At 39.5% G+C, this 24,339-nt stretch overlaps 1 protein-coding gene across 2 annotated transcripts in view; it reads left to right on the top strand.

The window, feature by feature from the left end:
* BCAT1 (branched chain amino acid transaminase 1) overlaps positions 1-24,339 on the top strand; it is a 63,410-nt gene that overhangs the window by 11,442 nt on the left and 27,629 nt on the right. For both annotated transcript variants that reach the window (XM_035311676.1, XM_035311684.1), the window contains exons 2-3: positions 6,629-6,700; positions 23,236-23,436. In XM_035311676.1, coding sequence (XP_035167567.1) covers positions 6,629-6,700; positions 23,236-23,436 — 273 coding nt within the window. The remainder of the gene's footprint in view (positions 1-6,628; positions 6,701-23,235; positions 23,437-24,339) is intronic.

The following is a 24,339-nucleotide window of genomic DNA, read 5'->3' as shown; positions in this document are numbered from 1 at the left end:
TCTCTCTCTCTCGTTCTCTCTCTCTCTCTCTTTTTCTATGATATGATTATTAATGTTTTTTTATGCAAAATCATCTTTCTGTTGTGGCTGTCAAATCATATCAACATTTCCTAAAGGTAGATGAAAACTGTTTTAAAAACATGGAAATATTCGATATGACTGTAGCAATACACAGAATATTTGGCATGTGTGTACATTACACTCTATTTTATATCTGGAACAGAAAGGTAACTCAGATTTCTACGGTTTTGAATGAAGGATTACCTGTCAAAACATGCTCTAATTTGGCTTGCCTATAGGCAGTACCATTGTATAAGTCAAGTATAAAACTTACTGATTTGCTAGATTTATAGATTTTAATAAGTACTGTAATTTCATTATCCTCATGTGTAAATCAGAGCATGGAATATTTCTTAGACATTTAATTGCCACAAGCATGCATGGAGAAAGGCAGTAAGGCACTCTTTGAGCTGGAGAAATGTCTCAGAAATGACTTATTTTTAGCTGAAAACTGTTTTTCATATGACTTCTGACTGAGATGAATGTTCCATTTCATCTTCACTTGGGCCTGGTGACTGCTGCAGGATAGTCTTGGTTTTCAGTTTCTCTGTGTAGCAGGAAGTGGGGTCACCTCAGTATAAGGAACCATATACAACCATAGATGTGTGTCTCTGGCTTCTTTGCATTCTTGTCCTTCATGAATAGCCAACTCCTGCCAACAAAGCACTGCCTGCAATTCCTTTGTAGGCAGCAGCAGAATGTAGTTGGGTGTCTGGCGTTTCCTGCTGCCATCAGTACTATTACCAGGGAACTGGAACTATTGGTAAAATTCTGACTTAGCCTGCAGACAGCTCAGATTACTCCATACTAACTTGGGCATACTGATGGCATTTACAGAGGTGTTTGCACAAAATTTGATACTAAATGCCCCCTGATCATTTTATCAAGAAAGATGAACTTAAATGACAAGTTCCTTTTTGTAATACTCAAATACTAGTAGCCCTGAGAACACTGCCTAAGAAAAAAATGAGAATTGATGAAGGTCAGCAGTATATAAGTTCTGTGGGGGAGATGAAACCAAAAAGATGGTGAAGGAGTTTGTGAAGCTGCAAATCTTGAGTTGTTTTGAAAAGCAGCCAATATAACCTCCTAGCTGACAGTGTGAACTCTATAGAAATAATTTGCAATCTATTTCTTTACTCCAGTCTTCCACTAGGGAAAGCTTTCTGTTCCCCAGTGGTGAGAAGAGTTATTGAACAACATAGAAAAAATAAGTGAGCACTTAAAAATAAGTGAGGCTTCTGGTAATCTTCAGTTTCTATTTCCTAACAGGACCAACATACAGGATAATGGGGTAGCTAAAGCCTAAGAAGAGCAGTTTGACAAAGGATCAGATAGAATCAGTCTTTATAGAATAGATAATCCCAAGTGAGAATGAAAACACTGATGCTACCGCTGTGTCTCAAAAGCTATCTAGTGTGAGAGCACAGGAGGAACTAAGACGTGTAGTCTCAGAAGTCTTGGGAGTGTTTAGGCAGAATACAAGTTGATATTTGTAGCAGAAGGTTCTTTCAGCTAAAGGATGAGGAATCTGTCTGCATTAAAAGGTGATTTCTCTGATTTGAAGAAGCCATGAGCAACAAAATGGCACCATAAAAGATGAGCATAACTAGATGCATGACAAAATGGCAATAGTGAAGTTAATCACAGGTCAGTATTTTTGCTACACGGTCTCATGTCTGTAACAGAGTAACAGAGAATGTGTGCAAAGACAGCAGGGAAAGCCAAGAAGCATTGTTTGGAGCATCCTGATGCTAAAAGATGTTGAAAATTCTCACGTCTAAAGGAGTCTGAGGGCCAAATGCAGGAGGCGAATATTCAGGTTTGGGGAAGCTCTCACAAATGACAGCTGTGAAGCATAAAATTTCCAAAAGTGCAGGTAAATTACACACAGTGGTCATTCAATTATTGGAAAGAGACTAATCCTTACAATAAAGCTTATATCTTGTGTATCTTCGATTTTATTGTTATTATTAGATTGGAATTATGTACTAATGTGAGGAGGGACTTTGATCCAACCAAGTTTATTGTGTTTAATTTTGTAAACAGTAAAGGATTTGCAATAATTATTATACCATTGAGCTCCTCTGTAAAAGTAAATGATAAATTACTCATTACCAGGTCTTTTAGTTGTATTTCTCAATGATACAGGGACACTTAGAACACATTTTTAAACAAAATTTAATCTGTAGTGTAATATTTCGCATTCTTTTCTCATACAGGCTCTATGGTAATGATAAAAACCAGTGTGCAATTTCAAATGTATCCAGTATTTTTTAGGGAAAACCGTGAAATACTGTACTATTTAAAATTTACAAAGAACAGTTACATGTGCTATAAAGAAATGTTGATAGCTCTATGCTACAGTTTAAGAAGTTATGCTTGTGTAATGCATACGTTGGGCTCACAAGGATTTTACAGACCTGAGTCACTTTTGAGGAAACATTGACCCTGTGGCTCAAATGTATCTTTAGGATAACATCAGTGTTTTATTGGATACAGTTTTAAATCTACCATGCTATTATAAACAAAGGGCAAATTTATGCTTAGCACATCTCTCTTGGCAAAGTTGGCACTAAACCAGGGAGTAATTTTGCTTATTGTATTTAACAACATGTTTCAGATTTAAAAAGCCATGGAACCATTAAAATATGACTCCATCAATTAGAAAGCAATTGTGGTATGTCTTTCTGGTGCTCAAGGATTAACTCAATATAATCTCAGTATAACAAAGGCAGTTAGCTACTTGCTTTAAACATAAGTTAAATCTCTAAAACAGAATGACTACATGGAGAACAGGATTGGCCCCAATGGCATGTGCCCAAAAAATGAGCTGTTGACTTCACTGAGTTCAGTGGGAGCCTTGAACTGAATGACATGATCAAGCCCCTAAGGGACTGTTCCTGTAGGTGGTCCACACTTGAAATTCACCTAAAAGTTTTGTATCTTCTTAGAGATGAAAGCAAATATTAAACAACATCCAGCTTCTATCCTCTCTGATGTGCAGAGGGCAACTGATGTGTACCGATGTGTACACTGATGTGTACAGGGCAACTTCATAAAGCAGAGATAAGAAGAAACTGAAGAATCATGAATATCTATTGTATTTGCTATTACCAATAGTTATTCTCAGGAAATCCAATTTTGCATACTAGATATTAGAGAAAAGCCACCCATGGAGCTGGAGCTGCTGGATAAATTTGTGCTTATAAAGCTGGCAGCTACCATCCTGTCAGCATTGTCTCCATCCTAATTCACTGCAGTGTGAATAAAAATCAGTTGGCTTAATTAGTTTTGTCTTGGTAATAAGTCCTGTCTTAGTAATTTGATCTCTTTCTGTGATAAGGTCACCTGCTTAGTGGGTTAAGGGAAGGCCATAGATTTTTTTTTTTTTTTTTTTTGATCTTAAAGCCCTTTGATACTGTCCCTCACAGCATCCTTGTGAACAAATTGTCCAACTGTGAGATAAACAGGGTCATGCCATGCTTGGTGATGAAGTGCCTTGCTGGGAGAGCGCAAAGGGTTGTAGTCAACATTTCTAGCAATGACCTGGATGCAGGAGTTGAATGAATCCTCAGCAGGTTTGCTCGTGATGTTAAAGTGGGAGGTGCTGTTGGCTCTCTGGAGGGATGAGAGTCATGGCAGATGGCTCTAGATAGATGGGAGCACTGGGCATTTAGCAATGGCATGAAGTTCAACAAAGGGAAATGCATCAAAGTGATGGCGGGCATGGGCACAGCCTGGGAGAGGCGAGGCTGGGAGCAGCTCAGCAGAAGGGCCCTGGGGTTGTGGTTGGTACCATGCTCAGCACAAGCCACCAGTGTGCCCTGGCAGCCAGGAGGGCAAACTCCATTTGGGGTGCATTGAACACAGCACAGCCAGGCAGTCAAAAGAGGTGATTCCCCTGCTATATTTAGCGTTGGTGTGGCCTCACATTGAATATCATGTGCAGTTCAGGGCTCCTCAGTATGAAAAGGATGGTAAGATCCTCAAAAGCATTCAAAAAGAGGGCAACAAAGGTGGTGAAAGGGCTGGAAGGCATGTCCTTTGAGGACACTGGGTTGTCCAGAATGGAGAAGAGAGGCCAAGAGGTGACCTTGCTGCTCCCTGCAGCTCTCTGAGGAGGGGAGGTGCAGAGGGAGGTGTTGGTCTCTGCTCCCTAGGACTGAGGGCAGGGCAGGGCGCACAGGGATGGCCCAGAGCTGCACCAGGGGAGGGTCAGGTGGGGCATTAGGAAAAATGTCTTTACCGTGAGGGTGGTCAAATGCTGGGACAGGCTTCCTACAGGGATGTTTTTTTGTCCAAGTGCCTCAGTGTTCAAGAGGCATTTGGATAATGCACTCGAGAACATGCTTTAATGTTTGGGTGGCTCTGAAGAGGTCAGGCAGTTGGAACTGATGATCTTTGCAGGTCCTTTCCCAGCTGAACTAATCTAACTGACCTGCAGAAAAAGTAGCTGTTACAAACTAATGGTATCATGGAGATCTCCTGGGATTTTACCACTGAACTTGGAGGTGTATGAAGAATTACAGGGAAAAAAAGGACCTGTTTATACAATGCTTAGTTCAGGCTGTCCCTCAGTTTAAGTAATACTTCAGTTCTGCTGTGGTCTGATAGAAAATGCTGTTGACCAGACTCTACTCAAAAGATTTGTCTTTCTGGAGAATCTCCCCTCTGTCTCAAGGTTTATGGCAAATGAAACACTTTTTTTTTTTTTTTTTTTTTTTTTTTTACTATTATTTTAATAGTAATTATTTTTGTGCATTGTAAAGGGATTTGTGATTTTTTTTCAGCAGATCCTCCTTTAGCTGATAGTAAGGAATCTGTAGTTGTGATTGCATGCCTTACTGTAGAGGGTTAGGAAAAAGATAAGAGGAAGAGAAGGGCTAAAGCTGATACTTAGAAAAGGCAGGAGGGATGTTATTGCCTCCCTAGGCTGTTGGGGCAGAAAGCGAGGAAGTGAGATCCTCTGCGGCTAGGAGTTTGTTTTTTCTTTTGCTGTTAGCAAGCCTGCTGTCCATTAACGGCTCAGTGATCACACTGTTTTCCCCCCACATCCATTTGCCACGTTCCCAAGATCTGCAGAAAGGAAAAATATCATGATATTTGCCTTGTGCGTGGGTCACTCTTTGTAGCCCGTGCAGCTCCAGCCCCACAGGACATGACAGCTGCTGCAGTCTTCAGCTGGCCAGTGCTCTCCACGGCACTGCCACCCACCCTTCACAGGGCACTCCTCAGAGGGTGAGGGCTGCCCCAGATAAGGTCTTGTGGTCAGTCCATGAGGTGTCTGCCCCAAAAAGTTTCCTTTGAAACTCTTTCCTTTAGGGGATTAAACCTCTGACCTGGGCCTTTCCTGCCTGGGGTGGGACTTCCCACCCAACCTCGATACAGCACAGCTGAGGGGTGGGAGGGTGAGGGGCAGCCACCATGTGAGGAGTCTGGGCTGGCTTCTCTCAGGGCCTTTCTCTGCAGGGCTGAAAGCCCATTGTCTGTTGGCCTTGTCAACAACATCCCTTAGTGCCTCTGTCTTTCCCTCCCTGCTTCAGGCAGCCCCTGTGACCAGCCTGCTGTTCCCCCCAGGCCCAGCCATTTTCTGCCATACCTCAACAGCTAGCTCTCCCTTTTGCCATTCCCTCCAACTCACAAGTCACGCTGCCCTTTAGCCATTCTTCTAGTCATCCCCTTCACGGCCCATCCTCCCAGGCATCAAAGATGCTGCTCAGAAACAAGAAACACTGTCAGGCTGCGTTTGTCTCCTTCCCTGCATGTGGTTGGGTGTAATATGCATTTTCCTGGCCACCGGCAAGGAAGGTCTAGCTAGTGCAGGAGAGTCCACAAAGGTGCTATCCTGATGCTGTGAGAACTGGGGATTGAGGCTTTGGATAGATTGCTTGTACCTGTCCCTGTTAGGCTTCTGATGCTGAACAGAAGGATATCTAAAACCATCACTCCTTTTCTTTTCTTTTCTTTCTTTTTTTTTTTTTTTTCTTTCTTTCTTTTAGTGTTGTCAGTGGCAGAACTCTGAAGTTTCACATAGTAGATAATTCAAAATACTTTGATTATATATTTTTTATTGGTGGGCATTCCTTATCACTGCCTTATTTGAACAAAGGATTTACCAAAATCCTTTTCCTCTCTCTTCCATTCTGCTTAGTCAGGCTTCTCTGAGTAAAAGCAAAGGCAAATCTGCTGGGGTGGATGCTTTAGTAGAGAAATTGGGATCTGATTAAATTGTGTAAAAACACAATGTATTTATTCAGTTTGGAATGAAATACCCATGCCATTGACAATAGACTTATACCCTTCAAAGCAATAATCTAACATAAGATGTTGTCACTCCTACTGAAGTCCTGAAATAGTTACAGAAAATAACACAACTGAAGTGAAACTGAAAGCCTAGAAGGTGGAAAATTATGCTAAGAAACTACAAAGAAAGGTCTTGCTGATATATTTACTGATGATGAAGTCTGAGTGATCATTCAGTTTAATCTGTCTCTAAAAGAATTAGCTGAATGTGTATTAACCTTTCTGCAACAAGTATTTAATTTGAATTTTTTATTCCTTCTAGGGCTGTCAGAATGAGTGCATGGCTGGAGGATGTTCAGGCGAAGCAACAAAGCATGTGACTGAATCTTTCAAGGTATTTTTTTTTTTTTGCTAAAAGATGTGTCTGGAGCATTTCAGTAGGTGGTGTCAGACAGCATCCATAATGTGCTAGTGATTGTTTTGCAGGCATACTTAGCTACTGACAAGCTACTGCTTGAATTTCATATTTCTGTAAGTTGTATTTGCTAAAATGTTTTCAATATAGATATTAAGAAAATTACAAGAAGAACTTTAATTTGTTACCATTTCAAGTACTAGCTAAAAGGTTAGGAGTCATTAAGAATAATTAATCTATTATAAGTGTTTTTTTTAAACTTGTCTGCTTCAAAAGCAATATCAAGATTTATTTTTTTTTTTTCCACATTAAGGTTTTATTGTGTTTTTGTTTATTTGATTTATTTTTCTCCAGACAAAGTCTATGTAACACTCTATACTTCATTATTTGTTAAAATTTGGCTTTGTGAATGGTGTTTAAAAGTAGTTTTTACCATCTGGTCCCAAAATTGCAGAGCTAAGAATCTCAGAAGGACTCTAAAGCACACCACAGCTCTGGCATATTATCAGCACTCAATGAGCAAACAGTACAATGATAATAAGGAATGCTGGTCCTTTGAGTTCTACCTCCTGTTCTCATTCCTTTTTATTTTCTGCCTCTCTTTTGTACTCCTCATGTATTTATTCCTTATGTCACATATCTGTAGTTCTTTCTTTCCCTTGCTTTCTCTGCTTTGCAACCTTTAAAAAGCCTCATCTATCTTTTGCAGATATTTAAAAAAAAAAAAAAAATTACCCAGAAACTGTTGACCTCACTTGTGCTTTTTCAGCAGTTCCTTTCCTGTTATTGCTGACTATTGTCAGCAGTGCAGGAGATTAAATTCTAATGAAACACTTTGTAACCATCATGTTCTTCCTGAATTTCTCAGGCATTGTCACGGTCGTGCAGTCTTCTGAATTATGCTTAAGTAGTTATTTCCCTTTTAGTTTCCAGGCTTTAACAATATATATAGAAATTAAATGCTGCAGAAAATGTGCTGGCCTCCTTGATAAGATTTATTCTGATGCTAGTCCCTTTGAAAATTGCTGAAAATTCTTAAGAGCCCATGACTGCAGGATTTGACCATGTAACAACTTCAACCCCCCCCCCCCCAAATCTCAACTCTCTCCAGTTCTTCTCTTCCTTATTTCTTTGCATTGTGTCCCTCTGGTAATTCTGCCCAAAATGATGTTTTAAGATGAATTTTCAGCCTGAAGATCTGTTTTGGAAAATGTTGATATATCCAGGCATGAATCCAGATTTGGAACTTCAAGATTTCACATGTATGGAATGCAGAGTTTTGCGGAATCACCTTTAAGGTATAGATAAGATAGATTTCAGTAGATTCATTCAGTGGAGTATGCTAGTGTATGTAAAAACAAAAGTTGCTTTAAATAAAAGAAAATCTTGTGTAACTATACTTGTTGGCATAGTCCAGAAGGAGGACAGACAGAGTGGGAGTAATATCTGGTAGTGTTTGGGTCATGGGTAAAGTAGGCATAAATTAAAGCAGAAATGAGACAGATTTAAATTATACTTCAGTCAAGTGGGTCCCTTACCAAAGCTCCAAATATTGAGTGGCACAAAACTGGATTTAATCCAGTTTCCTTTCTATCTATACTTGCATATCAGCCAGCATGGCAAATCATTTTAGTGGAGAGTCTGTGTGAGGGGAAAAATATACTAGCAGGTGGGACAGATGGTCATAGAGGGAATAATGCTAGAAAAACAGCTGGCCTAAGCTGAAGTCTAATTTGTAATTCCATTCCTTTGTTATGGCTTTGTTTCTGAATATTAGCTGCTGTCACCAGGAAAGGGGTACAGTTCTTCAGAAAATGTTGTACCATGGGCCGTGTGTGTATGTGGAAGTTATGATGGAGATATTGCAACTGATTACAATGTCATGTATAATTACTTGCAATCTCTTTAACTTCATTATCAAATTATAACAAAAAAGGCTTATAAACGAGGGAAAAATTGCACTAGGCGATTACAAATAAATAGGGAACTTCACAGACAGTTCTGGGAAAAAGTTAGCTGCAACTTTAGAATCTACAGATAATGATATTTCAGAGTTGGCCCATTGAGCTGACTGTGCTAAAGAAAGCTGCAATTTTGTGCCAGTAATTTAAGTAGTTCAATATTTTGGAAATGGAAATATAGATAACAGGGCTTGGTTTTGCTTTATGCTCATATAAAACATTATTTGAAGTGGATGATGCCAATATTTGAATCCAAAACTACCCCTCTGAAGACAGTATTTCATTTTAGAATGTAGTGCTGTGCTTTTTAGTTGTGGGTAGGCTTTGAATTTTCCTGCAATTTCTGTCTAACTTCAGAAGATGGACTTGAAGTATTCCCATATACTGGGAAGGAAGGAAGGAATGCAACACAGAGGATCTAGAGAGCTGTGTACTTCACTGCTAGCTGTTCACTGTTTTCAGTTCTCATGGAGTTCTCTCTAGTCAATAGGTCAGAATTGGCAATTTGTTCATGTTAACTGCAACTGAAGTACCACAATTTGACTCACTTTTCAAGTTAAAAATCTCATCCTGATTGCTCTGTGATTTATAAGGTACTTAATCTATTACATTTAGAATTATCACACAACCAGTGGAACAGATAAACATTTCCTTTGACATTTCTTATGCTACAGCTTCCTGTATTGTAGAAAAGGTCAAATATCCAGAACTAAATTTACCCAGCTCCTTCCACTAGAGTGAAATCTTTATCTTCTCCTCAACTATTGTTTGTGCATCTATCTATCTATCTATCTATCTACCACAGAATCACAGACTGGTAGGGTTGGCAGGAACCTCTGGAGGCTGTGTGATACAACTCCTGCTCAAGCTGGGCCACCCAGAGCAGGTTGCCCAGGACCATGTCCAGGTGGATTGTAAAGATCTCCAAGGAGGAAGACTCCACAGCCTCTCTGGGCAGCCTATGCCTATGCTCTGGTCCATGCACAGCACAAAAGTGCTGCCTGATGTTTAGATGGAATCTCCTGTGCTCCAATATGTGACCGTAGCCTCTTGTCCTGGCACTGGGCACCACTGAGAAGAGCCTGGTTCTGTCTTCTTTGCACCCTCCCATCAGATATTTATATACATTGATAAAAGCCTCCCTGAGCCTCCTCTTCTCCAGGCTGAACAGTCTCAGCTCTCTCAGCATCTCCTCATAGGAGAGGTGCTCCAGTCCCTTGGTCATTTGTCTATCTATCTATATACATACAGATATGTACACATACGTATACGTATGTGAAAGTATATTATGGCTGTGGTTTGTGACTATAACCAAAAAAGTTATACTTGTAGTTTTTGTGCATTGTGAGCACTGGAGTTCTAGGAGAGGCATACAAACTCACTAACTGAATGTCCAGTCATCTTGTCTACCACCAAATGTATTTTGGAATGTTGCATCAAGAAGTGCACGTATCTGGCTTTGCTATTATATGTGTCTTTTTGCATTCAGAAACAGCACACAGCTATGTCTAAGGCACTTTGTGATTTGAGGTTAGGGAACCTCTTTAATTAATTCATTCTTCTCATTGTGTTGTCATAAGACAGTGAACGTTGTTTGGGTAATGTAATGGTGTACTTCCATAGTTGTTCTAATTTGCTTTCTCTTAATGTGTTTATTAGCTCTGACTTTGAAATCATAGTACTTGGTCTTAGGAAACTAAAGGCATCTATGATTGGATCTGGATTGATATGCTAATAAGAAGATTTATGGTAGTGGAATGGAGTTTGTGTGTCTGGACAGCTCCTCGTATTACTCCAAGAAACTCTTGGTGCTCCTGTGCTGTCTTCTACAGACAGAGCCAGCCATCCTGGGCTCCAAGCCAGTGGGATGTGAGTCTGTGGCAGGCTGGAAGCTCAGCTGGTGCTGAGCGCTGTCTGATGAACCCTGTCAAGATCTGGGACTAGCGAGGCGGAATGCAATGCTATGCTACTATGCTTGCATGGCCTCCAGTTAGACACTAGCTGGTATCTAACTGTGCAAGACAGTGGATAGAGGGTATTTTCTGTAACAAGTTATGTTTTAGTGTTTGTTTCTTGCATTGTTGTAATGGTTTAGAGCCCAAGCTGTGAACTATCTACCAATGTGCTAAGTATTGTAAGACTTAAAACATGAAGATTATTTCCTTGCTATTGGTATAGTCTACAAATAAATAACCAAAATCTCTAACAGTTTTTCCAGAGGCCTAAATCTGTAGTCTATTTCTCCTTTAAATAAAGTATGAAGAAACTGAAAATACAATTCCAGAGCAGGCATTTGCACTTCAAACGGAGAGACTGCCAATTCAAGTTTTACAGGTATTGATTTATTCTTACAGGTCTCTTCACACAGATGTTCCTTGTAACAGGACCTTTAGCTGCATGTTTTAAAACATGTAGCCTTTGCATCATATGTCTATGACCTTGGATGGCTCTCTGCAAAACATTGTGCTCATAATGTTTCCCTGCCTTGTTTCACGTTCTTGACAAACAACGTAATAGCATTAAAGATGAAAATAAAGACTGTATCTTAGACTGGAAAATTATTAAAATTATAAATAAAGTAGTATTGCAGGAGTAATCTATGCAGTTAAAATGTAGGCTAGATACTGCTACACTATGCAGCATTTCTTGTTATGTAGTATATGTTAGAAAGTGTTGAAAAAAAAAATATTTTTTTCTTGCGGAGGAAGATATCCCTGTTTTCAAAACAGTCTATCAATGGAAAACCTCACTAATGATAGATTATATGTTTGTTTTAATGAAACTTCACTAGTTGTCATGATTCACTACCATGATTATACTAATGTATCTCAAGCATGCCTATAGTTCCTACCAAATACAGTAGGATGTAGTATTCCTTATTCAGGGAACAGAGAGAATGACCCATCCATTTTGACATATTAGGCAGTTACACTTTATTTTAGAAAAATACTGTCTTTGTGAAAATGTTGCTGACAGATAAAAACAAGCAATTCTCCAAGGGCACTGTTTTTTTTTTTTGTTTTTTTTTTAAAGAGAAGTGTTTCTCTGCCAAATTTTCTTACTTCCCCTCCAATGCAATGATTAAAAACATAAAACCAGATAATTCTGTATTTTTTATGAAACATCTTTCTAAAGTTTGAACTAATTGACTCTCACACTGACATAGTACTGGAACATGGTCAGAATTTCACTTCTTGAAGAGGTTAGGAAGAACACAGCACTTTTATTTTATATGAGCAGAGGGTAGAGTTTCTGACATGACCAGAGCATGTGCATCAAGGGAACTCTGAAATGTTTTTTGGCATGAGTACATACATGCACTTGTAGTTACCAGTTTTTGTATAAGGCTAACTGCTTTATGTATAAAGCAGTTTTACATGGTTTATATATTTTCATACCCTTTCCTCTCCACCTTGTTCTCAATTTGTAATTTTCTACTGACATCAACAGATTATTTACCTGCTAAAGCATATGAGAATTCAGTAAGGTTTTTTTATCATATGCAGCTGTTGATTCTTCTTTCCTTTTCTGAAAATGCCCTGCTTTTCCATTTCAAATTCTATTTTTTATATAAATTTTATATCATTTTCTGTTAGACCTCATTTTAAATGTAGATTGAGCAGATAAATCATAAAATAATTTCATGCTCTTTAAGTTGTATGGGAAAATATTGGCTGCAGAAACTTCCCAATATCTCGATGCAGTAATGGGCAGTCATTCTCCAAAATGAGTATAGAGGAACATTGGTTTTATGTAAACTGTCTTGAAGCAGTAAAATATGACCAAGTGGGGAGTTGTGAGTGGATACATATGTATGTAACATCATCCAAATGGCATAAGTTTGGTGTCTTTGAACCATAGGTCATCCAGCCCAGTGGGACTGTCATCAGCATTAGATCAGGTCAGCTGTGGCTTCATCTACTGTGTGCATCTACACATTTTTTCATGTTTCCATTTTTTTTGCAAAACAAATTGGAGAGTAATAATATTATTAGACCACAGTTACTTCACATCACTTGATTATGATTCCTAGTAGAGGATATATATGCTGTGGAATTACCTCCAGTGATTTACAATCAAATACATACCCTGACTTTCACCTGCCAAGAAGGAAACCAGCTACAGCACAGAGAAGATTGAGGGCTAAGTGGTTTCTGTGGCATTGTGCACCAACACAGGCATTGCACAAAGTCGTGTGAGTATTACTAATAATAGCTGGACAACGCTGACTGCATTTCATATCAGCTGCTTTCATTCCAGTTATTTGGAAAGTATGTGTCTAGGTCAGAGTAATGATCAACACACAGTGCATTTTCAGTTGTGTCCTGATGAGGGTGAGGAAAAGCCCAGCGTGTGTTACTGAATGTTTGTTTCAGTGGTTGCTGGTCACTAGGAGAAAATGGCTTTCTCTAAGTTGCATGCACAGGTGGAAGATCCACTAATGCAGCTTGATTTTGCTGATGATTCTGTTCGGCAGATCAGCGTTTCTAGATCAAAGAAACACAGTAGTGTTAACACACAGTAGTAGCAGCAAGTAGAGTAGTGTCACTGCTTCAGGAATGGAGGAGCCAAGAAATGCTGCTGAGCACAAGTTCTTAGTGCTGTGGAAATAAGTCACTGTGATTCTGCTGTGGTACTCTAAGCAAGATTTTCCCAGCAGTCTGCAGTTAGGTTTCTCATGTCATGGGGGCCCCACCTCTACAGGGGTGCTTGACATCTGTGGCATCTCTATACTGTTTTAGCTTGGTAGCAAGAAGTAGTTCTGTTTCTCTTCAGATGAGTAAAGTCCCTCTAAAGCTGCAGGCTAAAGCAAATAGGTTTTCTAAGCTGTAATAGAGAAACTTATTGTCCAATTATCTGAAGTTGTAGGATTTGCAAATAAAGCTATTTGTCTTCAACAAATAGCAGGAGCTTTTAGCCAAGATAAAAGAAAGATGTTAGAGAGCCAGGGGACAGTTTTGCTAAGTTAAATTATAGCGCAAAGAAAGTGATGCTTTATCTTCTTTTTATCTAGGTGGTGAAGATACAGTTGGTGTCTGTAAAAGCACAGAGGTTGTACAATCCATATGGATTTATCTTTTTCTGGACTATCTTTTTCATAAAGTGAAGAGTTATTTTTAAAATGCAAGGCTTTAGCACCAGAAAGTAATTCCCAATAGAAAGTATATGACTCCAAAACTTACAGAATCCATTTTGTCCATATCTGCTTCCAAGAGTTCTTAATTTTCTTCAAGTAACATTGTTGTATGAAGTCCCCAGACTTGATATTAAATGTTTTATTTGTTTAACACACGTGAATAAGGACTGATATTTAGGAAGAGAATTTAGTGTTTTGTTTGTTTGTTAGTTTTTTGTCTTCTCCCCACCCCCCCCCCCCCCCCCCCCGGCCTCTGGCCCTTTCTGCTTACTTCTTAAATCATCCCTACGTCTTAATTCTTTCTCATGAACTAACAGCCTAGAGGGCTGAAAAAGTTTTATCCTAATCTCACGCATAGTACCTATTTCTAGGAAAGTACTGAATAGAATGAATTGGAACAATATGACAACTTCTGTGGCAGATCAAGCCATGAAATTCATGGCAATTTGTAAAGCTTATCTTCTGTCTACCATTGTAAGAGATGGAATTAGGGAAAAAGGCAGGTGCGATTAACTGAAGGTTTGAAGTAAGTCCTTAAATCTCTGTAAGAGACTGTACCATGAAAGCATTTTATATTCCCCAAAATAGAAGTTTTTGTTTGTTTGTTTGTTTGTTTTAATTCATTTGGTTTGGTTTTGAAATTCCATGGGAAATAATACTTGTTGTTCCCTCCCAACTTGGGTTATTCTGTGATTCTATGGCAAATTCTGAATGCCTTCTTTCTGTGAATCCACTCCCCTGCATGTCTGCAAGCTCATTAAAATCAGGGTAAGAAGATTTAATTGCAACTGCCCAGGGCTTGGGCATGTGAGATTATGATTCTATTCTTGGCTATCCCACATAACACATTTGCATGTTTCTGACTGGCCAGGCTACTTAGGTGAAGTATTTCAAACTTGTTTGTCTGAAATTTAGGTTTGCAATTCATTTCTTCCTTCATTAAAGCAGATAACCCAGCAGATAAAGCAGATAAAAAAAAAGTAAATATTTCACTTTAATTGTGTGAAATAGAAATGACAGTATTTCTGGAACCCAGAGACATCAGCATCTCTAATCTTTATGCACCAAATTTATGTTTTCCTACAGCATTATTCAAACATCTAACAATGTGCCTCTGTACAAAAATGTGGTATTGGTAAAAATGTCACAGATCTTGCTATTGCAGTTATGTGTCACAGGCCAGTGTGAGTACCCAGCTTGTGTTAGACTCAAAGCTTCTTCTAGGCACACTTTCTAAAAATGGAACAGTGTTTTTATGCTACAATGCGGAAATACAGTGGCTGGAAGCAGAGAGAAGCACCACAATGTTAACCAAGTTGACAGAGTTTTGAGAAGGAGCAGTATATACTTACAGTGAATAACATGAGTAGTGTTACTAGTTAATGTGTTCTTTTAGTGAAGAAGGGCCCTAGCCTTGTATTTAAGGAAATGTTTGAATATGAGTCTGAGGGGGCTGCCTGTGCAAGGAATTGTGCTATTATAGACCTGCCATTTGTGATCTCCCTTATTGTTCTATATGGAATTGCTTATTTCTAAGCAAAAGCCCAGGTATAGCTACACTGCATACATGAAGTGCCAAAGAGGATTTTTATATAACTAACCTGGCCAGCCATATCAGTGAGCTGCAGCAATGTGTTTTTCAGTCCAGTGCAATGACTGCATTAAAGCTAGCTCATGCTTCCTCCCTATTGACATTTTCTGATTGCCCTAGTTAAGTGGAATAGCTGTTGGCAAAAAGTAATGGTTAATATGACCAAAATGTAATGTATCAATATCCAGTTTCTGCTTCTCTGTTTAATAGTCTTATCAATACCCTGATAGTTTATATTTTAGGTGCTAGTTATATTTCAAATGTTCTCTATAATTTGTTGATAAATGAGACACTAGATTTTAGTAGTATTTAGTAGTGTTTTTAGTAGATCTGAAAATATCACAGGAGAACCAGACTAATGAGAAAAGGACATAAAATATTACTACTCCTAATAATAAAGTATTACTAGTCCATTTAAGTTTCCTGAAGCAGCAGAAATGGGTGAGGCTGTAAAGATTTGGGTTGCTTTGCCTCCCTTATGATCCAAACTTCTATAAATCTGGAGGAAGGGGTTTTGATTAACTTTAATGATGTTTGGACCAGGTCAAAGGGAGTTGGTGCAGGGCAACATTTGAGCAAATGCTGAAGAACTTAAAATTTAGTTGCTGCCATTTAAATCAATGATACTATGCATTATCCATGTGCTCCAGTGCTTTGTAGGGCAGGGCTAGTTTCTTCAGTGCTTTCCTTACAAGCTACCCAGACTAGCTTTCCACCACCTTTATTTCCCTTCTGGTGTGTTTTGGAAGCTTGAGATAGCAGTTTGATTTGGTCTGCTGCCATGTGTTCCCTTTTCACCCTCTAGGCAAGAAGTTTGTCAATTCCAACCACATATATGTCGCCTTATTAGGATTCAACGTCAGGTTTTTATGTTATTTGACTACTGTACCAGATCAAACATTGCTGCATCAGACAAAGTGTTCATCAGGTGAGGGGAAAGGTTAAAGAAGTCAACAATGTGCTGTTCCCTCCTCCCTTTCTTCCCATTGCTTGGGGGTGTAGTAGAAGCTCATTCTTTGGTTTGACAAATATTTGATAAATATCTGTTGTGAATAGATTAGATACATGCTTTGCAGAGAACAACATCTAGACAAAGTCCTTCCAGACATATTTTCTGTTGCTTCCATGATTAATTCACAAATTATTCAGGGTCTTGACTTTTGCTTTGTCACTTGCTCTGTTTTTTATTACCCAGTGTACTGTCAACCTGATGCAATGTTTCCAGGCCCCAGTCCAATTACATGTGCTAATAAATATTCCCAGATGAAGTCTCAGGGAGCCTTTATGTTGAAAAATTTCTGGATATTCTTCCTGAGGTTGCAGAATATATTTTATTTTGTTTCTCTCCTTCCGTCCTTGGAAGATTTGAATTTCTTCCTGCTGTATCTTGACACACTTTCCATTTTCAAGCCTCAGGCTCTGCTGTAAATTTAAAATAGTAGTGACAGTAAAGGGATTATAGGATAGGTTACATTACTTTTTATACTTACAAGCTAGTAATAGATTTCTAAGATTTTTTTAAACTTTCTTATTCTGTTTTATATTTTTGTTCTGTTTATTATTTTCTTATTCTGGTATAATTCTTATTGATCTTATTGTTTCTACTGTAGACTTTATTATTGTGATCACAGCCGTGCTGGGCTTAGCCCTATACAGAAAGTGATGGTCTCTGCCCCAGAAAAAAAAGCAAGATTTTCCAAAAAAGATGAGGATGAGAAAAGAAACAAAAGCATGGAGTAGTGGTTTGTCCATGGTTAATAGGAAGTAAATCTCTAATTTTTTGTTCAAATAGACCATGCTGCTGTGGTATCTGCTGGTGGCCAAGAGATTAGTGGTAGTAAGTCAGACAAATGAGACAAATATGACATGCTAGAAGTTGCAACTGATTGCATCCACTAGAGCAGCATTCAGCATTTCTAAGACAGGATTTAGGAATAGGCAGAGTAAATGATTGTTAATTTTGTCCTAGGAGGAGAAAAGGACCATTTGCCTCAAGTCAACACAACACACAGCCTCTATAATTTTCCCATTTCCTGACTGCGTAGCCCAGCACTGCTGCTGTCTGGTCTGATGCCACTGATGGAGGAGCTGGCATGCCATCCCTGATTTCTCAGGCTTGACAATAGTTTGGCATTAGCCATTTCTGTTTGTGCAGTAGTAGCTGTTAAGCATGATTTATGATGTCATCCTACAGAAAGCAGGACCATGTGGTGAAGGCTTTTCCTGGATCAGGTTGCAGTTCCCTGTGGGCTGCTCATAGTACCTGTTCTACCGAAGCAATTATGTGCAGCACACGGTAGCCTGAACCCTGCCACAAGAGGCTGCTGGGCTGGAATATCTCGGAATGAGATGGGAACATTGCTTAGGTAAGCAGAAACAAATAAAACGCGGGCAATCCTCTGCCACTTGCAGCCTAACACAGTATAGATCTTTTGCTCATTGGCTGCAAGGCCAAAAAGAGTTTGTCCAGGAGAAGGGAGTGTTTCAGCTTCCAGAGGCTGGAGGAGCTTTTCATTCACCTGGTTAGTATCCTCAGCTCAGCTTCTCCACTACTTCTCCTTGGCAGTGCAAGCCTCCTCTCCTCAGTCTGTCTCATACGTGGAGCCTCAGGGTGAAGTGGCCAGACAGAAGGTGTTGAGGGGAGGAAGCAGCTGTTCCAGCAGAAAGAACGGGTTCCTGAAGAAGAGAGGTGTGTCTTAGGGAGGGCCCAAAGGCAATGATGATGGTGCCACAGTCAGAAAGACAGGAGAATGACATCCTCATCCCTGGTGCCCTCCTCAAAACCATTCTGTTTCGTTCCAGCCTCATTCTGTCCAACTCCCTCAGCTATGCTTTGTTAACTTTTCCCTCCATAGTAATTCCTTATGGTCTTTGTAATCTGTCTCCTCCTCAAAATCTCCTCCATGACTGCAACCTCAGTTTCCTGTTCACAACTGCAAGGGCAAAACAAATTATTCAATTTTATCTATGCTTCCATGTCTGTTATTGCATCAGAAGGCCTGATCTTTCCTAGGATATGCTTAAAAACTCAGCTTAAGTAATGAAAAGTAATAATTGCAGTTGCTTTGGAATCTTGAATGAATCATCCTGACTAGAAGTCAGAGAGGTTACTTATTTCATAATAGATTACTGTCAGTTTCACAGAAAGTGTGCTAATGTTTTGAGGATATCTGCTGCAACTTGCTGTTACAGTTAGGTAACTTGTAAGCTGTTGTAAAGCTGAGGCTGCCAGTTCTCTTTGTACTCAAGTAAATGATAGAAATGCTTGGCCCAGTGCAGAGTTTAGAAAAGTTAGGGTGACACCTCTTACAGCTCTTCAACTCTACTATGGTCTATTAGTTTCAGTGCAGTGAAAATTGCCGCAGCCAAAGGTCATTTGGGAAGCCACATCCAAGGATCATTTGGGAAGGAACTGGCAAAATTTGATGGAAAGAATAGGACAAAATAAACACCATCTGCACCTACCCCAGGCAGCTCTCTAGGTAAGAAAGGTAGGAGTGTAGTAACGGAAGTAAAAACTCTGGACTACTGTCCAGAGTCTACTGTCAGCTCCAAATCCACTTATGACTATTCCATAGGCTGGATGGAATAAACATTAAAATGACATCTTGGCTATGGGCACCATGACGTCTTGCTGCAGCTTTGGTTAAAAATGACACTGATCAGCATGTCATATTTAATTTGCCTTAGCTCATAATTTACAAGATCTATTTTGATCAAATGGTGAATTTTAGTTTCAGGAGGTCACAGTGAATCTTAACTGGGCTGGGCAGAGCTTCACTCTGGGTGAAGTCATGTCAGAATCAACAGGCAATTCCCAGATAAGGGGACATTCAAAAACATGTACCCGGTAGAGACAGTAGCTGTTTGCAGTGCAGCATCATTATATAAGCCTTTAAAAGCAGCAGTATCCAGCTGGATTCCCCACCACCCCTTTCTGGCTGCTACAGGCACTCCTATTTCTTACAGGGTTGTCCAGAGCTGGGACGTAGGCACACAGCTTGTAGGTACTATCCTGCTGTGACATGGAGAGTTTACAGGGCTGAAACTCAGTCTTTGTCATTCTACTGTAGGCAACAAGGGTGGAACAGCTGTGCTTAATAGACTGTGTGTCTCATCTAGTTCTTCATCTCCATTTTCCTTTTTGTTCCAGCATTTACTGGTTTTGCTTCTAATTTAATGGCATTATTAGGTGGCAGTGTCAGAAAGTGCTTAAGAGCACACTGATAAACAAAGCAAGCAAAATACAAACGTAATTTAAAAATGCCCTGTGTATTAGCAGTACAAACAGCGGGATTCTGGGTGGATCTTAATGCCAAACTTTAATGCTGCTTACAGGGCTGGGGCAATGTTGACAAAGCAAAGAAAGAAATGGCGATTTTTAAAGGTCATAGGTGATGCCCTGGCAATATCATGATAATTTTTTTAGCAATGTAAAAGTAACAGGCATTGATACTTAATCAGTACTCCTGTATTTGTCAACTGCCCTTGCTCTGCTCTCTTTGTGCAGGTTCTTTTGTGTGTCCATTTCCCCTCCCACTGGTGCTGCTTGAACAACAACAAAAAATGCTGGGGCAGGACTGCAAGCTAAGTGAAAGGGGTCTGTATGCCAAGTGAGGTGTTATGTAGGAGCCTTATTGCTCAGCAACCTAAAAGATGTTGAGGGTTCTGGAAATACTCTGTACCGCAGATGACACGGTGAGGAGGAGTACCCCAGGATGGGCTCTCCAAAAACCACCACCCTCAACTCCTTTATTTAAAAAAAAAAATAAAAAAATAAAAAAATGCATTGCAGCACTTAATGGTGTATTGACATAAAAAGCATTAGGTTTTGCTCAGTAAAAACAGAGAAAGAGGGAAATACAATAGAAAGAATAAAGGGGGAAGATCCTTAAAAAAAAAAAAAAATTCTGAATAGTAATGGCCAAAAAAATAAAATAAAATGTAAATGTCTCTTGAGAGTTTAACAGAATTTGTCAGCATTATGAGGATCAGAAAAATTGCCTTCTTGCCTGTTTAATGATTGCTTCCCTATTACTCTGCACTTAAGCTTATTTTTGAGCCCTTTTGAAGGATGTTCCTAGTGCTGTTTGAAGGGCAAATCAGGTGTCCTACCTGATGTTGGGTTAGGTGTTTGCAAAATGCCTGAACGAAAGGTAAAGAATAGGTTTTCCTGTTGCTGAAAGAGGTGAGAAACAGCAGGTAGGCTCCTTGTCTACAGTGTGCAGCTCCAAGAAGCTCTGTGGTCTGGGAAGCACTTGCTTCCTTTCAGGACAAGCATGATAGCTACCACTCTAGGCTTTCTGCCTTCAAGTGACTCAGCATGAAATCTAGTCTGGTGATTTCTGTTTGTGACTGCAGAAGGTCCCCAGTCCTTGGGGCTGAGAGCCAAGCAGCCTGGACTATTGCTTTGAGCCATAGGCACTGCTGTGGGACTGCCTGTCACACAGCAGTACCTGTTTTATTGAGCTTGCAGGAGTGAGTTCTTGGTCCAGCTCTTGTCTCTAATGAGCCAGAACAGGAGTGACTCTGGCTCTGGGCCCCTCTTTGTACCAGTTATCAGGACACAGCAGTATGTTCATATTTGAGTGACATAATTTTATTAAATTATCACTCATGTTATAGACACTCTTTCCAAGGATCTTTTGAATCTCATGTTCCAAAGCTGAAGGAATATGTTTTATGGCAAGATGACTTATGTGGTTAAATAAATCCAAACACTCCCATGGGATTATTTCTTTTCTTATGGCTGCAGCTTGCTACTCCCTCTACATGTGCTTGTGGGCCCATCAGAAGGACCACATTAAAATCCTTCATCATCCTTAAAGTAAAGGCTATTTGTTAATACAGTTGAGCTTACCAAACTGTATTATAGAGCTGCTTTACAACTACTTGTGCTGCTAAAACTGAGGAAGGGGCAAAATGTGGCGTACAGGCAGAAATCAGCACACTGTTGGATTTGTAGGGGGACAAGACTGAATATGGAGACATATTCTTGTCCTCAGGCCCATTCATCGTCAGGATAATTACCTTAACAAAAGTGACCTGAAATAAGACTGAAGCTTTGATTTCAGGGAGTGCTGTTAATACCACTGGCAGCAGGAATTCTTTAGAAGCCATGATTCAAGCATTTCTGCCCTGAGATAAAGGCAAGGTTGTAATTGTGTTCTACATCCATACTTAAGCCCCATTGACATCCTGCTCCTGCATAAGTGTTTTCCTGAGGACAATATTGCATTGTGGATAAATGCAAACACTCCTTTGTTGCTTTTATTTTCATCCATACTCTTCTGTGTGATATCTTTTTTTTTTTTTTCTTTTTTTTTCCAAAGTCCGTGATAAGAGGTTGTCAGGTAAAATTGATTTTTATTTTCAGGGCATCATTAGTGCTTTTCCCATTGGAGTGTTCACTGTCAGCAGTACAAAGGGTACTCTCAAGAGTTAAGAGTAACTTTTTTCATCAGTTTATGTATTAGTTCAACCAAGGCAATGCACTGTAATATCTAGACAAGTCCTATAATTGGAGATAGTTTGAAACAAGCTTTTATCTATTCATATGCTCCAGCTCTAAGTTAATTTCACATCTAAGCCATTAGGGAAAACAACAACAAAAAACAACGATAAGAAACAGACCACTGATTAAAGACATCTTGAAAATCAGGTTGTTGACAGAGATGGTGCCTGTGTGTTGTTTCAAAAGCTTGGGACTAGTTGTTTCTCATTTTGTAAAATATATGCTGGGTCTGAAAAGCACAAGTTAGTGCTATCTCTGGCAGACCCTCCTTTTTAGTGTCCAGACAAGTAATATGAAAAGAATCTGAAGTACTGCAGTCTAGTCTGTTCTATATGCACCCAGTATAGAGGAGTAGGGTTTCGCTCTGGGTTCTGTAGTAAGGGTCGATGCTTTCTGAGTCATGTTAGGAAAGAAAATGGAGCTTCAGATGGGATTTCTGAGTTCTTCCTTCACTCTCTGACCAGCACAGCTGTAGAAAGAGAATGAGAGAAGTGGATCAAGACTGTCCACTTCATAGCTTTCTCCTGTTGTTTTGCCCCTATCTATCTGTAAAGGGAAGTGACATGCCAGAGATCCTGCTTTCCTTCTCCCTCTGCTGTTCTTTACAATGATTAACACTAATTAAGCTACTATGAAAAACATTCACTCTCTCCTAACCAAAACAAATACAAAGAACTATGTTGTGTTTCTGCAGCTAGTCATGGCTGGTAAGGGAAAGTCTCTACTGTTAATCATGCCGGGAAACATTTAGCCTTCTTTGTGCTAATAGAATCTTTCTAGGAAAATACAAATGTGAATGAACAAGCTGGTGCAACCCAAGTAACCTGCTGACTCAGGTCTCTCTCTCTGGTTTTATTCATTAAAGGCAAATCAGTGCAACATACGTAGTTGTGAGAAGGATTAGGTTCTGATGATCAGCTTAAGTTCTGAGATACAGTATCTGGGAGTTTCTGGAACTTGTATGGATGTGTTAATCTAATTATCCAAGAAATTTTCATCTGATAATTTTCTATTTGTGTGTTTGTGTTTTTTGTTGTTGTTGTTGTTGTTTTGTTTTGTTTTCCACCTTGTACTGCTTTCTTCACTTAAAAGTTCTTCAACAACCGATCTAAGAAGCTCTGTGTGTATGGGTGCATACATAGTACGAATGCTTTGGCAACTGCTTAGAGGTAGCCACAATTAACAATTCTGTCCGTAAATACCCCTGCAGATAAAATATTGTATTTTTCCATGTTCACTGATGCAGGAGTATTTTTCAATCAGTCTAATTTAATTGCTATATTTATTTTTGCGTTTCATGTTTTTTTTCAGGCTTCAGACTTGGTTATCACACCAGCTACAACTTTCAAGGAAAAACCAGACCCCAATGGTCTGGTATTTGGAACTGTGTTCACTGATAATATGCTGATGATTGAATGGTCTTTGGCTTCAGGATGGGAGAAACCTTATATTAAACCACTTGAGAACCTCTCATTGCATCCAGCCTCTTCATCTCTGCATTATGCTATAGAAGTGAGTACACAAATCCCTTTGGAAACTGCTATTTTTTTTTTATTAGTTTCTGAAATCGTAGCTTTCTAATACATGAACTATTACTGCCTTAGTGTTGAATTACGTTTTGATCTGATAACCAATGCCCTTTCAGAATAATTCCCTATTTACAGCCAGGGGTATGTTTATGTTGGTATAATTCAGAACCAGCTCTGGTCTGTGGATTCCAGCTCACTTAACTTCTTAGCCTAATGAAGGTGAACCCTTTCCTGTATGGTAGCAAATTCATGTGAGAAAGCGTTCTGGATCACTGACAGGATTGGTGCAATTGCTGTCATTTTTGTGACTTAATGAAGCCCTGGATAAGACTTTGTGAGATTCCAAGAGCAGCTTTAATTTGAGGACTGAACACACACTTTGTGAAATTTATTTTAAGTTGTTTTAAAGTCTCATAGCTTGGATTGTAGGATAGACTAGACAGATGCTTGTTTGCACCTCCAAACATGTCTGGAAAACTCTAAAAAAGTTCTGAGGCATCTGGCATATAGAAGTTTATTGACGCAGAGAATATTCAGCAAGGAACTTTGGAAAGTGAAATGTTAAGTCAGAAACCAGCGTGGTTAATAGTTTCCGTGCTTAGCTACTTACTGTCTAAAGCTGCCTTTTGCATCTCCAGGGCAGCTTCAGCACTACTCACATCTGTGTGAGAGCTTTGGTAGGGAACTGAGCTACCTGGGAGCATACAGGAGAAATGGAAGCCTGCTTCTCATCCCATCTCTGTATAGGTGGGAGTCCCTCCACTGAAATCAGCGGAGTTTCTCATGCTTCTTTTATTATTCTTTCTTGTCTCCCTGACTCCCTCTGTCTCCCTGACTCCCTCTGTCTCCCTCTCCGTCTCTGTCTCCCTCTCCGTCTCTGTCTCCC

This window comes from Oxyura jamaicensis, chromosome 1 (genome assembly GCF_011077185.1).
Source record: "Oxyura jamaicensis isolate SHBP4307 breed ruddy duck chromosome 1, BPBGC_Ojam_1.0, whole genome shotgun sequence".
Taxonomy (NCBI): domain Eukaryota; kingdom Metazoa; phylum Chordata; class Aves; order Anseriformes; family Anatidae; genus Oxyura; species Oxyura jamaicensis.
The sequence above is the reverse complement of the archived record's forward strand: the minus strand, read 5'-3'. Positions and strand labels throughout refer to the sequence as shown.